The sequence below is a fragment of the Pistacia vera genome, unplaced genomic scaffold, assembly GCF_008641045.1.
Source record: "Pistacia vera cultivar Batoury unplaced genomic scaffold, PisVer_v2 Contig462, whole genome shotgun sequence".
Taxonomy (NCBI): domain Eukaryota; kingdom Viridiplantae; phylum Streptophyta; class Magnoliopsida; order Sapindales; family Anacardiaceae; genus Pistacia; species Pistacia vera.
In genome coordinates, this window is record NW_022196293.1 from 202,485 (window position 1) to 222,475 (window position 19,991).

At 41.5% G+C, this 19,991-nt stretch overlaps 2 protein-coding genes and 1 non-coding gene across 3 annotated transcripts; 1 reads left to right on the forward strand and 2 right to left on the reverse strand.

The window, feature by feature from the left end:
* The first annotated feature begins 2,427 nt into the window (after positions 1 to 2,427).
* Positions 2,428 to 3,303, forward strand: LOC116145504 (probable methyltransferase At1g27930). Its single transcript, XM_031430962.1, has one exon. It carries the CDS (start codon positions 2,428 to 2,430, stop codon positions 3,301 to 3,303), a length of 876 nt encoding a protein of 291 aa, XP_031286822.1.
* Positions 3,304 to 15,936: 12,633 nt separating this feature from the next.
* TRNAL-AAG lies at positions 15,937 to 16,017 on the reverse strand. The gene has a single exon. It is a non-coding gene; the product is annotated as a tRNA-Leu (tRNA).
* Positions 16,018 to 16,461: 444 nt separating this feature from the next.
* LOC116145565 lies at positions 16,462 to 19,880 on the reverse strand. The gene is made up of 7 exons (XM_031431017.1): positions 19,686 to 19,880; positions 19,550 to 19,590; positions 18,534 to 18,591; positions 17,492 to 17,585; positions 17,180 to 17,264; positions 17,032 to 17,097; positions 16,462 to 16,755 (listed from the first exon to the last, which is right to left on the reverse strand). The coding sequence occupies exons 1-7, from the start codon at positions 19,792 to 19,794 to the stop codon at positions 16,642 to 16,644; spliced, it is 567 nt and encodes a 188-aa protein (XP_031286877.1). The 5' UTR covers positions 19,795 to 19,880; the 3' UTR covers positions 16,462 to 16,641.
* Positions 19,881 to 19,991: the final 111 nt, after the last annotated feature.

The window sequence follows — 19,991 nt, forward strand, 5'->3', positions numbered from 1 at the left end:
GTTTTTGTTTTTCTAAAACTCTTTTTCAGCTGTTGGGTGAAATGAAAAATTCAGAAGAAGAATAGAAGGAGACTGAGACCTTATCTCAAGTTCAGTCGTGTCACTGCTGCCGCGTCATTTTAATTTTTGCTGTTTTAAATTTTGATATGGTAAAATTTTGAAGCTACATAATTTGTTAATTTGGGTTTCAATTATTGAAATTATTACTTTGATGTGTGAATTCAAACATATAAATAATTTCGATAAAAATTTGTAAATGCTTAACAATCTTTTAATTATCAACAATATTTTGCTTAAAGTTACAACTTAGTCATATAATAATGTAAAATGATTATTTTGTTCTTTATATTATTTTGTTCTTTGTTTTTTTGCTAGTTACTAAATTCACAAATAAAACGTGAATTATAAGTCCAGTTGTATGATTCGCATATTATTTGCGAATTTTCATATTTTATCAACCCAATCGTATTATTCGTGAATTATATACCTCAGACATTTTATTTACGAATTATTTTCGTATCCGAATTTTTACAAACTTGTTTTTCACAATTTATCATATTATATCCGCAAAATTCTCATACCTTTTGTTTACCGTACCCATATTTATTAACTAGAGTTATAAATATAGCATTGCTTATTAATTATATTGCTTGAAAAAGGGTTTTGATTTGTAATTCAAAGAGGTTTTGAGGTGTATTATTCTCTTTTATCTACTTTACCATGCGTTTGAAATGGGCCACAAACCTATCGATTGAGGTGTGCTTAATGGGGTCGTCCCATTCTTCTTCCACTTAAAAATTAAAGATAAATGTGTAAGATTTTCATATTACCAACCCAATAATGAACATACGTTGTTCAATATACCCAAACTTTAATATAGATAAACTGTAATCCCTGGCTCTTTTGTCTCTCCACTCCAAAGACAATGACCATTTGGGGCATCATAAGATTAAAAATAATATCACGATTAAGTAAGGTGATCCGACTCCAAATAAATATGTTAATTAATGGTTGCCTTAAATAGATTTAATAATGCTACAAACATCGATAATTTATATCGAATTTTTACACCGAAGTACGTGACATCCAATCAAACGTGACGAAACAAAACACATTTTTTTATGAATGAATGACTATCTAACAATTATAGACGTCCGTCTATATTTGATGGAAGGTCGTTCATCACGAATGGATGAACGTCCACGAAAAATAATAATGAACCCTCGTCCATATTATTTGGATGGGAGTCCATTCACCATGGACGGACGTCCACTTTATATGGATACCCGTCCATAAAATTTTGAAAATAAAATAGTGGACACCCATCTATCTTCTATCCATCTTATATGAACGCCCGTCCATCTAAAATGAAGCAAAATAAATGGAAAATGATGTAGCCATAGAGAAGGTTAAATCATAGGAAAATGATAGAGTCACCGAAAATACATACCGAATCTGTGCACCGAATGACGTAATAAAATCCTGACCGTTGATTAATATTAACTGATAATGAATAAACGGTCAGGATTGTGTCACATTATTCAGTGTACGAATTCGATATACATCCTTTGAGAATTATAGCATTACTCTAAATCATATGCTTCCAGATTCTCCTTCCAGTGGTTAATGCAATTAATATCACATGTCCATGCTCGCAGTTTAATTACATATAATAATTTGGCTTAATTTTAGCCATAAATTCCAAGTAGTTACCCTTAGGATTTTTTTTTTTTTTTTCCAGTTCATTTGAACTCACAATTCCAGGTGGATGTTCAGCGTTGCCTTAACTTGGAATGTGCATTTATTACTCACAAATTAAGAACTTAATAAAACCAGCATCTTTAGTATTTACGGTTTTCCTATTTATATAATATGGATGAACTTTTATTATTATATTAAAAAAAAAAAATTATAGACAGACGTTCATATGAGGTGAATACCTATACAAAGAAAATAGATTTCCGTCCATATAATATGGACGAAAATCTATTGTTATTTTCGTAGACGCTCGCCAATTCGTGATCAAATATGGATAAACGTCTATAGTTATTAGACGATCGTTTATTTACGGAAGACATATTTTGTTTCAAACGTGACCGTCTTGACTGGATATCACGTATGTCGATACAAAAATTTGGTATAAATTATTATTTTTGATAGCATTATTTTGGTTACACTGTGTAACAGTGTAACTAAGAGATAAAAAAGTATATCCTGATTTTTCTCGCCAACACTCACTATGTGGCCTCAATTCATCATATTATTTTTATTTTGTTTCATGTTAATTTTATCAACTTTCACAAAGTAAGTAATCCAAATATAGCTAAAAAAAACATAAACACTCTTCTCTTCCGCAAGCAGAGATCTTATATATCAAAATTTTCACACCAAAAATAACCAAACAACCACAAATTAATTGATCGAGACATGAAGAACAGTCCGAATACTCGCCATTTCGTGGTTGAAAAGCCACTCTTCCTCGGCGCTGTCCTCACCATTGCCATGACCGGTGCCCTTCTCATCACCGGCTTAAGCAAAACAATCAACACCTCATTCGCTTGTCTCTACACCAAAGACAATGCCGATGCAACAACCGCCGCCATGCGGACACAACTCCTTGCTGTGGTCCATTACGCCACCTCTAAAGAAATCCCCGAGATAACCTTCCCCGAAATCCGGGCCTCCCTCGACGTGCTGCTCAGCCTCGCCCCATGCAACTTCCTCGTCTTCGGCCTCGGCCACGACTCCCTCATGTGGGCCGCATTGAATCCACGTGGCACCACCCTATTCCTCGAAGAAGATCCCAAACTCGTCCACAAGATCCTCGCACGTGCCCCGGCATTACGTGTCCACACCATAACGTATAGCACGCAGCTTTACGAGGCTGACCATCTCATCAACTCGTACAAGTCCGAGAAAAACTGTTTGCCTCCAAACGTGCACCTCAGGGGCAACGCCAGGTGTAAGTTGGCGTTGAGCGAGTTACCGGATGACGTGTACAACAGAGAGTGGGATGCCATATTTATAGATGCGCCACGTGGATATTACGCGGAGGCGCCGGGGAGGATGGCGACTGTGTTCACGGCGGCAGTGATGGCCCGTAGGAGAACGAGGAGCGGTATGACGCACGTGTTCTTGCATGACGTAGACAGGAAGGTGGAGAAAATGTATGCGGAGGAGTTTTTGTGTAGGAAGTATTTGGTGAAGGCGGTGGGGAAATTGTGGTATTTTGCGATACCGCCTGGGGTTAATGTGAGTAAGAGCAAGGGGAGGCGTGGTACGCCACCGTTTTGTCAAGATTGAAGTAGGAGAGGATAGATTAATATATTCATTAAGATTGACCCCCTTTTTTTTTTTCTGTGAGCTGCTATACAATATAGCTGGTTAGGTATGTGCAAGGAGGATGAAATGAGATGTGATTTGTCCTCTTTTTTTTTTTTTTTTTTCTTTTACTGTTTTAAAAAGGTTGTTTTTCGAATTTTGAGGAAGATAAAATTGCAGAATAGATATATAGGTAAGAACCATGAAATGAGATGTCCTATTTGTCTCTTTTTTATTTTATTTTTTTTCAAAATGCTGTTTTTGTGGAAGTTAAAATTGATAAAAATATATAATGGTTGTTTATGAATAAAGGTTTCGTTCACCTCATGGATTGTATAGGGATAAAGAGAGAATGGGAATAAGTGAAGGAATGAGGGTGGTGGAGAAATTCAGTGGCGATTACGACCACCAGAGTGGCGATGATGAAACAAAGGTAGGATCTTGAACTTTGGAACTAGCAAGTTATTTGGGGTGGCGATTTATAGCGTGGGTGAAGGAATTGAAGCAGAGGAACGTAATGAGGGTGGTGAAGAAGGAGTTGTTGCCTAACTCTAAGAATCCGGGGCTTGGCACAACGGAGATGAATTTATTACATGACTATGACTATGGAGATGAATTAATAATACAAGTTCCAGAATTCTGTAAGAAAAATCTCAATTTTGCAGTCTTTTTTGTTTAGTTTGTGAATGCTGTAGGTTATTTATGAGATTATATCATGATGTGGTTAATGGATACTGTTAGGCCTGAAAAAGTAGGCCTGAAAAAGTAGGCCTGACGCCAAGCCTTGTCAGCATGGGCGGTTAGAGCTTAGGTAGGTTCTGCAGCCATTCAGATGCAATCACGTCGCGTGCTGATGTAAGCGGCATGCTCCTGCTAGTGTAGTGGATATGTGCCAAAGTGGCGAAAGGCTGAAAACATTCCACGTGTCCAATCCCTACATAAGTCGAGGAAATCACTCGAGCAGCTGAGCAACGGGACATAAAGAAGGATTTGCACGACAATTTGACCCACTCATAGATTCAGTAATCATTACCTCAATTCATCCCACTATAAATAGAAGGCTTCTCTCCCGTTTGTGGGATTAGCTAATTTGTCTCCAAAATAGCAGACATTCTCTCTCTCTCTCTCTCTCTCTCTCTCTCTCTCTCTCTCGTGTATTCACTTATATTCTCTAAGCTATAAATCAGCTCGCTGAACACGACCAGATCTCATATATTAATACAATACCAGTGGATGTAGGATTCGCTTATTTAAGTATCCGAACCACTTTAAACATTGTTCTTCACTCTTTAATCAAATACCCCCCATATACACGTGTCTCTTCCGAGTCAGCTCAGCATTTCCCACGTACGATTAGTTGGTGTCAAAGTCAAGTATCAACAGTTTGGCGCTAGAGGACCCGACTTAGTACTTATTCTTCGTAAGGAGAATCTCTGACTAATCGGTCCCACTACAGCAAATGGCTCACCGATTTGAATCTGAGCGAACCAATCATGGTGATGAAGAGATCCCCCAGGTACAAGAGGACACTTCTCTCCAGGTGCCCTCAGTCCCGCAAAATACCATAGGGGATATCCTTTCAAGCTCATGGCTTGGCCCAGTCGTTATGAGCTACCTAGAGAGATTCAACAATACTCTCCAAACGGTCAGCCAAAGATTGGACCGATTGGATCGGGTCGTGTCACCTGAATCAAATGAGGCGGTGCCATCGCCAAAAAGGCTTGCATGTCGCATGAAAGCACGGAAAAGGGCAATAGCCCATGCTGCACGCACTGCAGCGCGTCAAAGAAAGGGAAAACAAGTGGCAAACAGTGGGCCTAGAGGCTCCGAGGGACTAGCGAACACCGACCGCACCCTATGTAGAATACCCGTGACGTAAAGACTCGGTGACATGTCACGGCCCGAGCTGTCACGTGTCACGTCACGCGAGCACTACTACAAAAGTGCAAGACGGGGAGATTCCTATTATCGCAAGAATGACGACTTCGATCATCGTCGCGTGGGAAGTTCCCACCGTCTGCGGGTCGGTTTGCACCACCGCGGAGGCTAGGAAGGTTCCCCGGACCATTCAATGCCATCACACTACTTTAGTCATCGTGTGTCGAGAGCGGTTGGGACTGCCGGTCGGGGCGAGGAGGAATCTGACCTATGGTCTTTCCTCACCGGTCGAACTCGCGTTGCGAAAAGCAATCCCCAGATGGCTCCGCTGCCTCAGATTGAGGAATTACAGCGAGCCCTGAATTAGTTAGAGGCTCAGCGAAATGAACAAGAGCAGGTCGTAGAGGCGTCTCCCTTTTCTCCGACAATGTTAGCCGCCCCTCTTCCATCAAGATTCAGAATGCCCGATATGCGAGCATTCAATGGAAATTTCGATCCGCAGGATCATCTATACGAGTTCAACGACCTCATGGAGTTCCACCAAGTCTCTAACTTGGCAAAATGCCATTGCTTGGTAATCACTCTGACTTCTCATGCCAAGCAATGGTTCAGGTCGCTCCCAGTAGGATCAGTCAGCTCATGGCCTCAGATGAGCTCGACATTCCTGAGACACTTCTAGGCAAACAGGTAGTTCTCAATGCCTTTGAGCTACCTCAGCAACATAAGGCAAAAGAGGGATGAGCCCTTCCAATCTTATATTGACAGGTTCCATCGGGAGCTCTAAGGTAGCTCACACTCCTAAAGAGTCTGTTCGGACTTTCATCATTGCGGGAGTTCGTCCTTAGACAGACCTATGGAAAGAGCTGCAATCTGAGGATGATGTTTCTCTCACCCACTTTTACAGCCTTACGGAGAAATACCTCCGTATTGAGAACTCCGTGGCGGCGCTCAACCGCCATGACCTTGACCTTTCGAGCGGTGCACCTGGTCAGGGTTAAAACAGGAGGGTTGATTGCAGATGGGCTAATGATGATTAACGAAAAGGAAAGAAGCAACAGTATGAGCCCAAGAAATCTTACGCCCCAGTTCCTTGTTGCAATCGCGACAAGAGTCAGTACACCCTTCTGAATGCATCAGTCTCTGCTATTCTTGATAAGTCAGAAGAGGCCGGCCTGCTCGGGGAGCCTGAGCCTATGAAAAATCCCTTTTCACCCAAAAATAGTAAGAAGTACTGTCACTACCATCGGGATAATGGGCATCACACCGATGAGTGTCATGCTCTTAAGCAAGCAATTGAAGACCTCACTAAGCAAGAGCATTTCAAAGAGTATGTTGATGACTCTATTCTTGCGGGGGAGAAAAATCAGGAGGAACCGGGTAAGAAGCGTCGTGGTCACAAGGGTATCTATAGCGTAGGGATAATCTTTGGGGGACCACACCTCGGAGGGAATTCGCAAGGTGCCCAAGAGAGGTATACTTGCGTAGCCCATCATGACCCCATCTGTGTAATGAACACGACGCCGCGATCGTCAAAGGTTCGTAGGGAGGAGGAAATCACCTTCTTCAAAAAAGATGCAGTCTGATTACATCATCCCCATGACGATGCTCTCGTTATCATGCCCCAGATAGGGCGTTGCGACATCTATAGAATGTTGGTGGATAACGAAAATGCTGTGAACATCTTGTTCCAGCGAGCTTTCGAAAGAATGAAATTGGATGAGGCCGACCTGAAGCCCGCCTCCATCCTGCTATATGGTTTCACTTGGGATCATCTGATCCCCAAAGGGACGATCTCACTCCTGGTTACATTGGGTGACTCCGACAAGGTGACCAAGATCACTAAGTTTTTAGTAGTGGACTGTCCATCTGCTTTCAATGGCATCCTAGGGTGACCTCTACTGAGAAACTTTAAAGCGGTCACTTCGATTTATTATCTCAAGATGAAGTTCTCCACCCCGACCGGGATAGGGGAAGTAAGCGGATCTCAGCACGTGGCTCGCAACTGCTATGTAAGGGCAGTGCATATGGTGTGCAAGGGAAAAGGCACTCCACATGATATTCCTGAACAGGCAATGATGATCAGCCAGATCGAACCACAGCCTGGTCTAGCGGAAGATAACTTGAATCCTCGTATCCAAGAATGCCTTTCCAGTGGGCCGGTTGAGGATTTATCTGAAGTGTCAGTCAAAGTCGAGTCGAGTCGAGTCGAGTGTTGAGGATTGGAAGCAATCTCAACCCCTAGCTTGCCAGCGACCTGACCTGCTTCCTCAGAGAAAACATCAATGTGTTCGCATGGACACATGCCAACATGGTCGGGATCAACCCGAATATCATTTGCCATGCTCTGAACATCGATAGTGAAGCCAGGCCGGTCCGCCAGAAAAGAAGAGTAATGGATCTGGAGCGATATGCTACCTTGAAAATTGAGGTAGATAACCTCTTTCAAAATGGATCCATCCGAGAGGCGCTCTACCCGAGCTGGGTTGCCAACCTGGTTCTGGTAAAGAAGCCCAACGGCAAATGACGGACGTGCGTCGACTTCACCAATCTCAACAAAGCAAGTCCTAAAGACAGCTTTCCCCTGCCAAGGATTGACCAGCTCGTTGATGCCACCTCCGGGCACGAGCTGCTGAGTTTTATGGACGTCTACTTGAGATACAATCAGATTCTGATGTACGCGCCAGATGAATTTTAAAGAGCATACCTCATTTGTTACAGATCAGGGGCTGTATTGCTACAGGGTTATGCCATTCGGCCTAAAAAATGCCTAAAAAATGCTGGGGCTACCTACTAGTGACTGGCTAACTGGATGTTTTCGAGCAGATCATAAAGTCGATGAAAGTCTATGTTGATGACATGCTGGTCAAATCGCATGTCGCTTCAGATCACATAGCACATCTCGCTGAGATGTTCGACATACTCCGGAAGTACAGAATAAAGCTCAATCCTCTCAAATGCTCATTCGGAGTATCCTCAGGGAAATTTCTGGGGTACATGGTTAACCAGTAGGGAATAGAGATTAACCCCGAGAAAATCCAAGCTCTTCTCGACATGAAAAGCCCGTCTAACCGAAAACAGTTTTAAAGTCTCAATGGGCGAATAGCGGCACTTAGTCGCTTCATATCGAGGGCAACAGATCGCTGCTTGCCATTCTTCAATATACTCCGGGCCAATAAGAAGTTTGAGTGGACTCCCAAGTGCGAATAGGCATTCCAGAGCATTAAAAAGCACCTCGAAAAGCCATATCTTCTGTCCAAACCTCTCCCACAAGAGATTCTCCTACTGTATCTACCCGTCTCTTAGTATGCGGTCAGTGTAGCTTTAGTTTGGGAAGAGAACATGGTTTAATGGCCAGTATACTACTCGAGCAAGCGTCTACTGGATACCAAGATGCGGTATTCAGAAATGGAGCAATTGACTTATGCCGTGCTGATTGCCTCCAGAAAGTTGCGACCTTACTTCCACGCCAACACAATCCATGTAATGACTAGTTACCCACTCAAGCAAGTCCTCCAGAAGCCAAAAGCATTGGATAAATTACTCAAATGGGCCATGAAACTAAGCCAGTTCGATCTGCAATATAGACCAAAAGCAACCATCAAAGGGCAGATTGTTGCCGATTTCATTTCAGAATTCTCATATTATCCAATGAAGGAATCCGAGCAACAAGCCAGCGAAGTCACCCAAGAAACTGTTTAGAACCTATTGACCTGGAGCCTTTATGTCGATGGGTCATCGAACAGGAAAAGGGCTAGGGCATACCTTCTCCTCCTAAGTCCCGAAGGGACTCGCATTCATGGTATTCTCTGTTTTGAGCTCAAAACAACCAACAATGAGGCCGAGTATGAAGCTCTGCTCGCTAGATTACGGTTGGCAAGAGAAATGGGGTCAACCGCGATCAACATCCACAGTGACTCCATGCTGGTTGTCAACCAGATTTTTTTTTTTGTTTGGGTGGGGGTTATCAGGCCAAGGAAGAAAACATGGTCGGTTATCTGAAGAAAGCTAAGGCCACACTAGAGCCATTTAAGTATTTCACAATCACGCAGATCCCTAGAGACAGGAATTCTATCGCGGATGCCTTGGCAAAGATAGCCTTATCGCTGGACTCGGATGTGCAAGAGAGCATTCCTATTTGGTTCATAGAGGCTCCTAGTATCAACTTACCCGAACAGGCCATGAATGTGACCAAGTCAGTCTTCTGGATGACCCCTATCATTCAGTATCTCCGAAATGGGAACTTGCCCAATGATAAGGTCGAGGCAAGAACCCTGCGAACCAGAGTTGCTCGTTACACACTTATAGGAGATTAGCTGTACAAACGGGGGTTTAGCGCCTCTTTTCTCTGATGTGTAATCGATGAAGAAGCAGACTATATCATGAGGGAGATACATGAAGGAATCTGTGGTAATCACACGGCCGCATGATCCCTCGCCAACAAAGTTGTTCATCAAGGGTATTACTGGCCCTTGATCCAAGAAGACACCTATGACTTTGTTAAAAAGTGTGACAAGTGCTAGCGGTTCGTGAACATACCGCGAGCTCCTTCCCACCAGCTGATAACAATGTCCAGCCCCTGAACATTCTCCATGTGGGGAATCGATCTCATTGGACCCATGCCGATTGGTAAAGGGGGAGTCAAGTATATGCCGCTATGGGATTCCTCATACCCTCATCTCCGATAAAGGGAAGCAGTTCGATAACGAGGAATTCAAGCAATTTTGCGACGAGCTGGGTATCCATAAGAAATTCGTCTTAGTCACAAGACTACAAGCAAATGGTCAGGTTGAAGCTGTCAACAAAACCATCAAGCACATTCTGAAGGTCAAACTTGGCGCAACCAAGGGAAACTGGACTGATGACCTCCCTGAAGTCTTATGAGCATACAGGACAACTCTGAGAACCTCTACCTCAGAAACACCTTTCTCACTGGCATATATTGTGAAGCAATGATCCTTGTGGAGGTAGGAACTGGTTCACTTCGGAGAGACCTGTTCAACGAAGCAGACAATGAGGCACTCATGCACGCAAGTCTGGATTTAGTTGAAGAACATCGCAGCAAGGCTTAACTAAGAATAGCAACCTATCAGCAACACGCGAAAAGGTTATTCGATTCTAAGGTTAGAAGAAGAGACTTCTAGGTTGGTGACCTTGTCCTAAAGGAAGTCCTTCTCTGTACAAGAGAACCTAGCGTAGGAGTATTGGGGCCGAATTGGGAAGGCCCGTACCGCATCGCCAAAGTGATAAGACCGGGGACTTATCACCTCAAAAGGCTAAATGGTTCCGAAGTACCAGGAGCTTGGAATGCTAAGCATCTCCGCCCATATTATCAGTAATTCCGAATTCATTTTTTCCTTGTTAAGATTTTTACTTTTCTCAAGCTTTGTAAATAATATAAATTCTTTTGTAATCACTTTTTCATGTATACAATTTTGTTCGCATATATATTATTTGTACAAATGCTATTGTAAGCAGTTAGAATGCGACCTCATGTGTAAAGTTTGTGGGGTACAAAAAATTATAAGTACTCACAAAAGATTTAGAAAGCAATGTCTTTATTTATTATAATAAAAATAAAAAGTAAAAAAAATGCGAGCATAGGAAGGGCAGTACGAAAGCAAAGGCAATCATTGGCCTTCATCCCCAAGTCCCGGAGGCGCGACCTGAGTGTCCCCAGGCTAGTCGCCAACCACCTGGCCGGCCATGAGCTCCTCTGGGACATACTCCGGATGCTCTTCCGGGTCAGGTCCTCGGGCTGCCTCCTCATCCTCAATCCACACCATGGAGGCGAGGTTGTCTTGGTATTCATCTGAGAGGTCAGTCAGATTGATATCAGGATTCTTCGGCCGTAGGGAATAGATGGACTGAATGGCCCATTCAGCAGCCCTCTTCTCAATCTCTAACTCTTGTCGTCGTATCTCTTCGGTCAGCGAAGCAACAAGACCCTGGTTGAGTTGGAGTTTGGCCTCAAGCGCCCACCTTTGCTTGTCGGTGGTCACCCACAACTCCGACCTTTCCCGCTCTGCTCGCAAGGCTTGCTCGGAGTTCGTTTGTAGCTCATTTTCTTTCTCGCCAGCCTCCTTGGTGAGTCTAGCCAGCGTCCTTTGGAGCTCCTTTACTTCCTCTCCTGGCTTCTCTAGCTCGGCCTTCTGATAGCCCACCGTACGAAGAGTAGCATTCCTTTCAGACAGGTACTGGTTCGCCTAAGCGGTGGATAAGTCTTTCTCTGCTTCAGTGGCTTCTAAGTCCCCTTTAATTTGTGCGTTCTCCTCTCTCAGCTCGACCAGCCCCTTAGCAGCTCCTAGTTGAACCTTCTGCAGGGACAAGTGCATATAGAGTAGGGCCTGTGAACGAAGAGAGTAAAAAGTTAGTTTCCTTTCTACTGAAAAGAGTAAGTGTAAAGTCCTCACTGAAGACAGCTCATTTTACTTGGCTCAAGTGCTGAAAGGATGTGGACATCAAGTCCATGGGTTTGAAGGCCACGAACTTCTCGAACACCTCCGCGAGCTTGTACTCTAGTAGGGTAAAAACCACCAACTGCAGATGATCTGGAAGTTGCCCCATCGAGTCCAGCGCGGGTATGCTCGTGCCCATGCCTGCAGCAGGTAGTGTCTTACCCGCTGGTTCCTTACCCGATCCCTTCCTAGGATCCACGACCTCGCTCTGCCTTGTTTGCTGTCCCCCTGAAGCAATGGAGATGCCGGTCGCGCTCGTAAAAGGCCTTCCCGGACGGAACGCTGGGTAAGGTTACGACCTCTCAAGCTGAACGCCCATGCCCTCCACTTCAAACTCTGACTCTTCGGCCCAAAGTTGCTTTCGCTTCTTGGACTTTTGGGCCATGGTCTTATGCTTCGGGCGAACAGCCAAAGACTGGGGAATGCTTGCAGGTCAAGCCAGAGCACCCGCCGGTGTTCCTCCGATGGGGGGACCACTGGGAGCCACTCCAGCTGATTCGATGATGTTTACTCGGGGGAAGGTGAACTGCCTTGGTCACGACGACTTAGGCACTTTGGGAGGCATGGTCGTTGCATGCGAACATCGTTAATAAAATAGTTCGCTGCATGCAAAATTAAAAAAGAACAAGCTAAGGTTATGGTACTTACCCGGTATGGTCTCTAAGGTTGCCTCGGGATTGAAGAAACTGTATCTCCACAAGTTCGTGGTTGTCATGAGTAATCTTGCGTCGTGACTCTTTTCGGGCAAAAAGCCGAAAGCAATGATTTTGTCAGGATCCTCAAGAGCCGATAACCTGGTCGTCTTGTTAACTGCGAAGAAACAAAAGCTCGTTAACGAAGACTAAAAGGAAATTCGCGAAATCAAAGAAAAGAGAACCTACTTGGCTCTTGAAATTGGCAAATGCCATCATATCGAAAGAAGAAAAACTTCGTCTTGTACGCCCCAACATTGCTGGGGTAACTATGTATTCCCGCTTCAATTGTAGGTCACTTCGAGAGGAAGAAAGAATCCTTATCCTTACTCTTCTTTAGGATGTACGAGCAACCGAGCTCTAGCACGGTTAGCCTGCCCAAATCGTTTTCATCGCATGTGATATACATAGCCACGACTATCATATACGCATTCGGCGTAAGCTGTAGTGGTGCGATCCCGAAGTAATCTAGGACCAACCTAACGAGAGGGTGGAAAGGAATCAACCCTCTGCTTTTAAAAATATTCTCGGAGATCACAACCATTCCTTCTGGCGGACTCTGAGCTGTGTATGTTCTATGCTGGAAGACCTCTACGCTGAGGGTGTATTGGTCTACCACCTTCTGAATCTCCTCGACAGTGATTGCCGACAGAATCTCCTGAGAGAGGCCCGTTGGAGCATCCTACACCGACGAGCTGGTTCCCTTATTTGTCCTGATTGTTGAAGGATCCATTCTTCTGCGGTCCGAAAAAAGCGACATGCAGGAAACACTCAGTCGTCGTACACTGTTTCGTATGATGACGTGGAGGAAAAAGTAAATACTTCCTCCCTAAAACCCTAAAAGAATCCTTGAGCCACCCCCAATGGCTCAAACCCTAGGAGAAAGCTTATTCTCCAGCCAACCATCAGCAAACGATCATCGTTACCGCATGGCTATCGTCAAAAAATGGAAAAAGGAAAGTAATAGAAGAATCATCCTTACCTCTTGAGTATGAAGATTGATCCTCCTACTCTGAGTGTCAAGTGCGCATCAGTTTGAAAAACGAAAAACCAAGGCTCACGAAAGTTTCTTGCTTTCTTTGAAGAAGTGAATATTGTGCAATTACCTAAGGTGAGCCTGGGGTTTTATAGTGAAGGAAGTGACGTTTGGTTTTCCCGAAGTCAAACGACGTTTGAGCGGAAATCACTTCTCACCATTGATTGCGACCACGTGTCGCTAATCAGCGAAGAAGAGTGACCGTCACGCCTCAAGAAACCAAATCGTCGTTCTTTTCTATTGAAACACTCAAGCGATGGCTCGTTTCCCTCCTCCACATTAAATGCACTCACATCTGCATTTAATGCTCTGATAGGGAATGTCGTTTCAGTATGCTCGCATTTAATGTGCATGACTGACACTTATTGCGCACAAGACATGTTTGTCAGAGGAAAATGTGCTTCATTTAATGTATCAGCTGCAAAAGTGCAACGGCTAACATCTGAAGAGGTCGTTACATTAAATACTCTTCGTCGTGTCAATCGCGAAGCGATGTGACCCTTTGCCTACGTCGCATATCAGTTGTGAAGCAACGTGACTTTGCTTTCAACAAAAAATTCACCAAGTGTAATCAGGTCGAAGACCAGAATCATCGTTATGGCACTAAATAAGATCTAGAGCAGGTTGCGGACCTTAAAGAAGATCATTTCAGGTCGCCTGCATGGGAATGTTTCTGGACCTCTTTGCAACCAGATCGGATCGACCAGTGTCCATTTGACACATCAAATCAAGGTATAATTGTGTAGTTCTCAAGGTTCGATCCTCAAACCTTAAAAACTAAGGGACTTCTGTTATGCCTTAAAAAGTAGGGATAACGCCAAACCTTGTCAGCGTGGGCGGTCAAAGCTTAGGTAGGTTCTGGAGCCATTCAGACACAGCCACGTCGCATGCTAACGTAAGCAGCATGCTCCTGCCAGTGTAGAGGGTATGCACCAGAGTGGCGAAAGACTGGAAACGTTCCACGTGTCCAATCCCTACACAAGTCGAGGACATCACTCTAGCAGGTGGGCAACGGGACATAAAGAAGGATTTGCACGGCAATCTGACCCACTCACATATTCAGTAATCATTACCTCAATTCATCCCACTATAAATATAGGACTCCTCTCCCGTTTGTGGGATTAGCTAATTTGTCTCCAAAATAGCATATTCTCTCTCTCTCTCTCTCTCTCTCTCTCTCTCTCTCTCTCTCTCTCTCTCTCGTGTATTCACTTGTATTCTCTAAGTTATAAATCAGCTCGCTGAACGCGACCTGATCTCGTATATTAATACAATACCAGTGGACGTAGGATTGACTTATTTAAGCATCCGAACCACTTTAAACATTGTTTTTCACTCTTTAATCAAATACCCCCCATACACACGTGTGTCTTCTGAGTCAGCTCAACATTTCTCACGTGCGATTAGTTAGTGTCAAAATCAAGCATTAACAGATACAATGATAAAAGTTGGAGTTGACTTGAAGGGCCATTTATTTAGAAATGAATTTTGTATATAAACAATAAAATAAAATCTGCTGCCTATTCATCTTTGTCTTTAGTCATATCCATCTTGCTTCATACAAGGATAAATTATTAGAAAACCTGATTATAAAAGATTTTGGGCAATAAGAAACATTAAGGCATTCGTTAGAAACTCAAATACTAACACCTGCATCTTCTATTTTATATCTTCCATGTGTAACAGTGTTGTTACAGTGCAGAAAGTTCCAACAGTCTTCATTCTACCCATCCCATCCGCTACTGCTGCACCCTGAGATGAATTTTGATTTGCAGTTGCCTTACGCTCCCATGCAAGCCACGTTCATCATACCACCTTTTGGATTATTATCACCACAAATAATTGGTTTTTCTAAATTTTATTCCTCTTGAACTTGCAACCACAAAAGATAGGGGTAAGCATGTGTAAAAGGTTGAATTGGAATCGGCCCTATTAGGGTCCGATTCCAATTCTGAAAAATTGGAACCAAGAATTTCCAAGTTTGATTTCGGTTCTTATAGTGCTGAAATCGGGAACCGGAACCAATACCAAGGTTTGGGTACCCAGATTGGAACCAAAACTAAATTATAATTTTTGTAAACTATTGGGAGTGTATAGGTAATTTTTTAGGATATATTTGTCATTTTTCAAAAAGTATGGGGTAATTAAAAACTAGAACCTATGTTTTAGGCTCCAATTCTAGCTTTCTAAGAACCGGAACTGGCCATTTCTGGTTCCGGTTCCAATTCCAAATCTTAGGACTGATTGATTCCAGTTTCGATTCCTTCAAAAAATGCAGGTTACCGGAACTGATATGGTATTAACATGAACTGATATGGTATTAACATTTTCTTAACATATCTATTTGAGTGTGCTCACAAACATGAGAGAGTTAATCTGAGTTAAAGACTAACCTTAGTTCCAGAAGCAGGAAAACTAGGCCAAGAGAGCTTTGCTATATCAGAGTAGAAGCATGAGTATAGAGGAGAAAAGAGGAGTACTTAAGCAAGATTGTAGGGGTTGGGTTCAAATATGAATGAATGACAAAATATAGAGTTCAAATGTAAGCTTAGATTGTGGAGAGTGGGATTTGAACCCACGCCCTTTCGGACCAGAACCTTAATCTGGCGCCTTAGACCAACTCGGCCATCTCCACCCTTATGTTCTGTTGAACTTTTTTTGGTTAGAAATTTGTGATTCTAATTTCCTCATATAACCAACCTGAATAGTTATTAATTGTATAAATGGAACAGTTGAAGCATGGTTGAAAGTATTCGATTTCTTATCAGATATCGGTTCCAGACTTCCAGTGCTGTACAGGCGTTGTTTCACTGTGATTGATCTGTGTATGACATTTGTTTCAATCATACACAACCTCCAGAAACAAACGTCCAGAGTCCAAATACATCTAATATTAACAGCTTATTTTGTCGCGTTTGTATCAATAGTAATCAAGTTCTGTAGCCAAATGCTATTCATAGATTCTACTTCCACTATGATTCTCATTATCCAAAATATTATAAGTGTGTCAAGGCTGAACTTCTCAAATTACAAAATTTACACAAAATTTGTTTCAGCGCATCCACAGAGGAAAGAAAAATTAAGAACTCTATGTCATTCATTTAGTAAGTTAAAGATACTGGAAAACTTGATTTACAAATAAAATTTCCTTTCTGCTTAAGAAAAATAGTCAGAAATTTCTACATTGTAACACTGTTACACATGGAACATATAAACTATAGGACTACATAGAACAAGATCAAAGGAAACAGGTTTCAATCTATCTTGGCATAAATAAAGGTGATACCCGGCTTCGAACAATCTCCTGAATTTGCTCTGAAGACAAAACTGATGCTGCATTGTCAAAATTGGCATCTTCCATTTGCTGGTGTACCTGTTAGAATAGAAGAGCAACTTGAGTAAGGGAGAGACTGGGTTCAGTCATTAAATCTAGTATTGAGTATTTAAGTTACACCCAGAAAATTAAACATAAAATGACCATCTAATATAGCCTGTAAAGTTTTGTCGATCACATAATAACTTTTAAATTCAAGCATGGTGATACATATTTGTGCTGAGTTGCTTTTCCGAATTCAGCAAATCACATGCACATTCAAGTCCAAATTTCTATCCCATGTAAGCCAAATATGAACACTAATGAGACATGTACCTTCTCAAGGATCGCAGATTGGTCATCCAAGTGAAATTTACGCATGTATTTTAGCATCTCCAGTTGCTGCAGAAAAACTATCACCTTAGTGATTTGACAATATGAATTGGCAAACATTTATTTTTCCTAAACTTTGATTCAACAGTACCTGTTCCTGTATTATATGTTGACTATGCATTCTTTCAGCAAATTCATCTGGTCCAAGCTCAGCTTCATCACAGACCACCTCTTCACTGTGATATCATAGAATGAACAAAATCAGCTAAAGAAAGAATCAGACAACCGACTGTCCACCAGAAAGAAAAATCCTGTGAAGAAATTATCATAGTCATGCAATACTTTCCTCTTCAAGAACTCAGATACAAATGCATAATTATCAATAATTGCTCCTTTGACTTTCATGTAGAAATCACTGGCATTATAAATTTTAAGATGAACAAGAGAGAGGAAGAGAGCATACTCTGCTATAAATTTATATAATTGTATCATCAAATCCTGATCATTCTCATAAGTCATATTCACCTTCCCCAGGCATGCAATACCAAATCTTGGATCTGTGATAAAGAAAACAGTAAAATCTGAACATCTTACAACATAAATGCATCACAGCAACAGAACAATCCACGTATAAAGACTCTAATAGCTATTAAAATCCAGAGAGTAGCCAGGTCGATAGTTGACATATTCTGGCATCTTCAGTCCAATATTACAGCTTTGGTACCAGTATCCAAGTGGATTGTAACTAGAACTGACTGACCTCCGCATAAGCAATATATTGCATCAACACCAACAATCAAAGATGAATGGAGCAGGATAAAAGATCACAATGAGTCCTGTTTGATTAATAATCACATTAAAGCTCAACAATGCCAAGTTAAGCATCATTCCCCTTCAAGTTTATTTATTATGACGCCAGCATGTAGCCTATCAGTAACTTTGAAACATACCTCATGTGTAAGTAAATACTTTAATGTTTTCAGGCTTCATTTATCACTTCAAGTTTAATCACGATAAAGGGTGCAGCAAGGAATAGGAGAACAATACATCTCAAGTCTCAATAAAATATGAGACTAATGAAAACTTAAATAATACATCTAACATTTCATTGAAAGCTCTATGAAAGATATTACAAAGCCAAAGATTCCCTAGTAGATAACAAAACTCAAACTAATATCACTTGACTCCTCTGCACATCCCACCCCCACCCCCCCCAAGGGAAACTAACTGTCGCGAGTCTCATCCTTTCCAATAAAGATATCTTAAGAGACTCTTAAGTCAATATGGATTTATGCAAAAGTTTTTCCATGTAGACTTGGAAATTCTAGTTCCAGCCTGCATGTTTTGCATATGCAAAATGATAAATGCACTTACGGAGCAAGGATGTTAATCATCTAGACAAAGATACCTAAACTTTTTCCCATTTGTAGCAACTTATTAACTTCAAAAAGAAAATGAACTCTTCAAGAACCGTAGATATATAATGTCAACTTTGTAAAACTCACCAACACCCATCTCAAGCAATATCTCTTCCTGAATTGCAGTGGTAACAGCAACAGCTTCCTACATAAAATTTATTAGATAATTTAATATTTAAGCTTTCAGAAACTGGCAAAACAAATACAAGGAATAGTCCATGGGTGCAACTAGAGGAATAACACTTTACAAGATGTCAACACTTAAAAGAAACAGTGTACACATGCAAACACGAATTTTGAACGAGACAAATAAAATTTATATCTTCAATCATGAACTCTTACATTTTGTTCTTAATGCAAATGGAAGCGCTCTGTGGTTTGTGGTCAAATATGAATTTTGATACATCAACTACATATGCATTTCTGTACATACTGATATCCCTCCTTGAAAATGGGCAACAAAAATTACCATCTTTCCACACAGAGCCACATTATCACTTCGAATGCAGTGAAAGTAAGCATTTTAAAAATTCAAAGAAGGCCACATTTTCATATCAGATAAAGGAAATTAAATTACACCCTCCATCTCCTGAACTGCAAATCAAGAAGAAAACAAAAGAATGATAATTTCAAACTATTTATCACTTTGGTTTGCAGGTCCTTATCAGTGTAGAGAAAGGGGAAGGGGTGGAAGCAGAGTTTAAGGAAAAAAAAAAGAAGAAGAAGAAGTTCAGAGCACTGGTTCTTTTCCCTATCTCATCATCTAGAAAAGGAACTATAACAAAACCCAAATGAAAATCATGGTGAAAAAAAAAAAAAAGGCCATTACAAAATGGAAAACCATACATAAACAATCAAAGTGAAACAAACTGCACAAGCTGAAACATGCTACAAAACATTTAGAAAAGTTTCTGCTGGCAGGTAATTGAAGTGATTAACCAAAGTCCAAAACCCAGTTGAAGCAACATGAACAAGCATGAAACTCAATCAATGCAATAAATTTCAAAGAATAAAATAAAGATACATTTAAACCAAACACAACAACAAACCAACTAAAAAAATATATTGAGATAATAGTAAAAGAGGGAAGAAAGTTTTTTTACCTTGTTGTCCTTCACAGCATCAGCAATCCTTTTCTTTACATCTAGAAAGAAACAAAAAGAAATGTCAATGAGCTGACAAAAAATGAAAGGAAAAGTTAAAAAAAAAAAAAAAACCGAAAGAGAATGGGAAATGTACCAGGCTGAGAGGTAAGGAAAGCGAAGCGATTGAAGAGATAAAGTAATTGTTCTCTAGACAGCATTCCAGAGGTCTGTAACTGTGGAGATGCCATTGATGAAGATGACATTCTACAAATTTCCTCAGGCGAAGAAGGGAGTGTAAAACATTCTTCACCACTCTTTTTATTTATATTTATGTATTATTATTATTTTTTGGGAAAATAGAAGCTCCTCTCTTTTTATTTATTTTAGGGAAAATAGAATATGATAATTTGAGGCCAGGAAAAGGGCACAACAAAGTACCAAATATCAAGTGCTAAAAAAA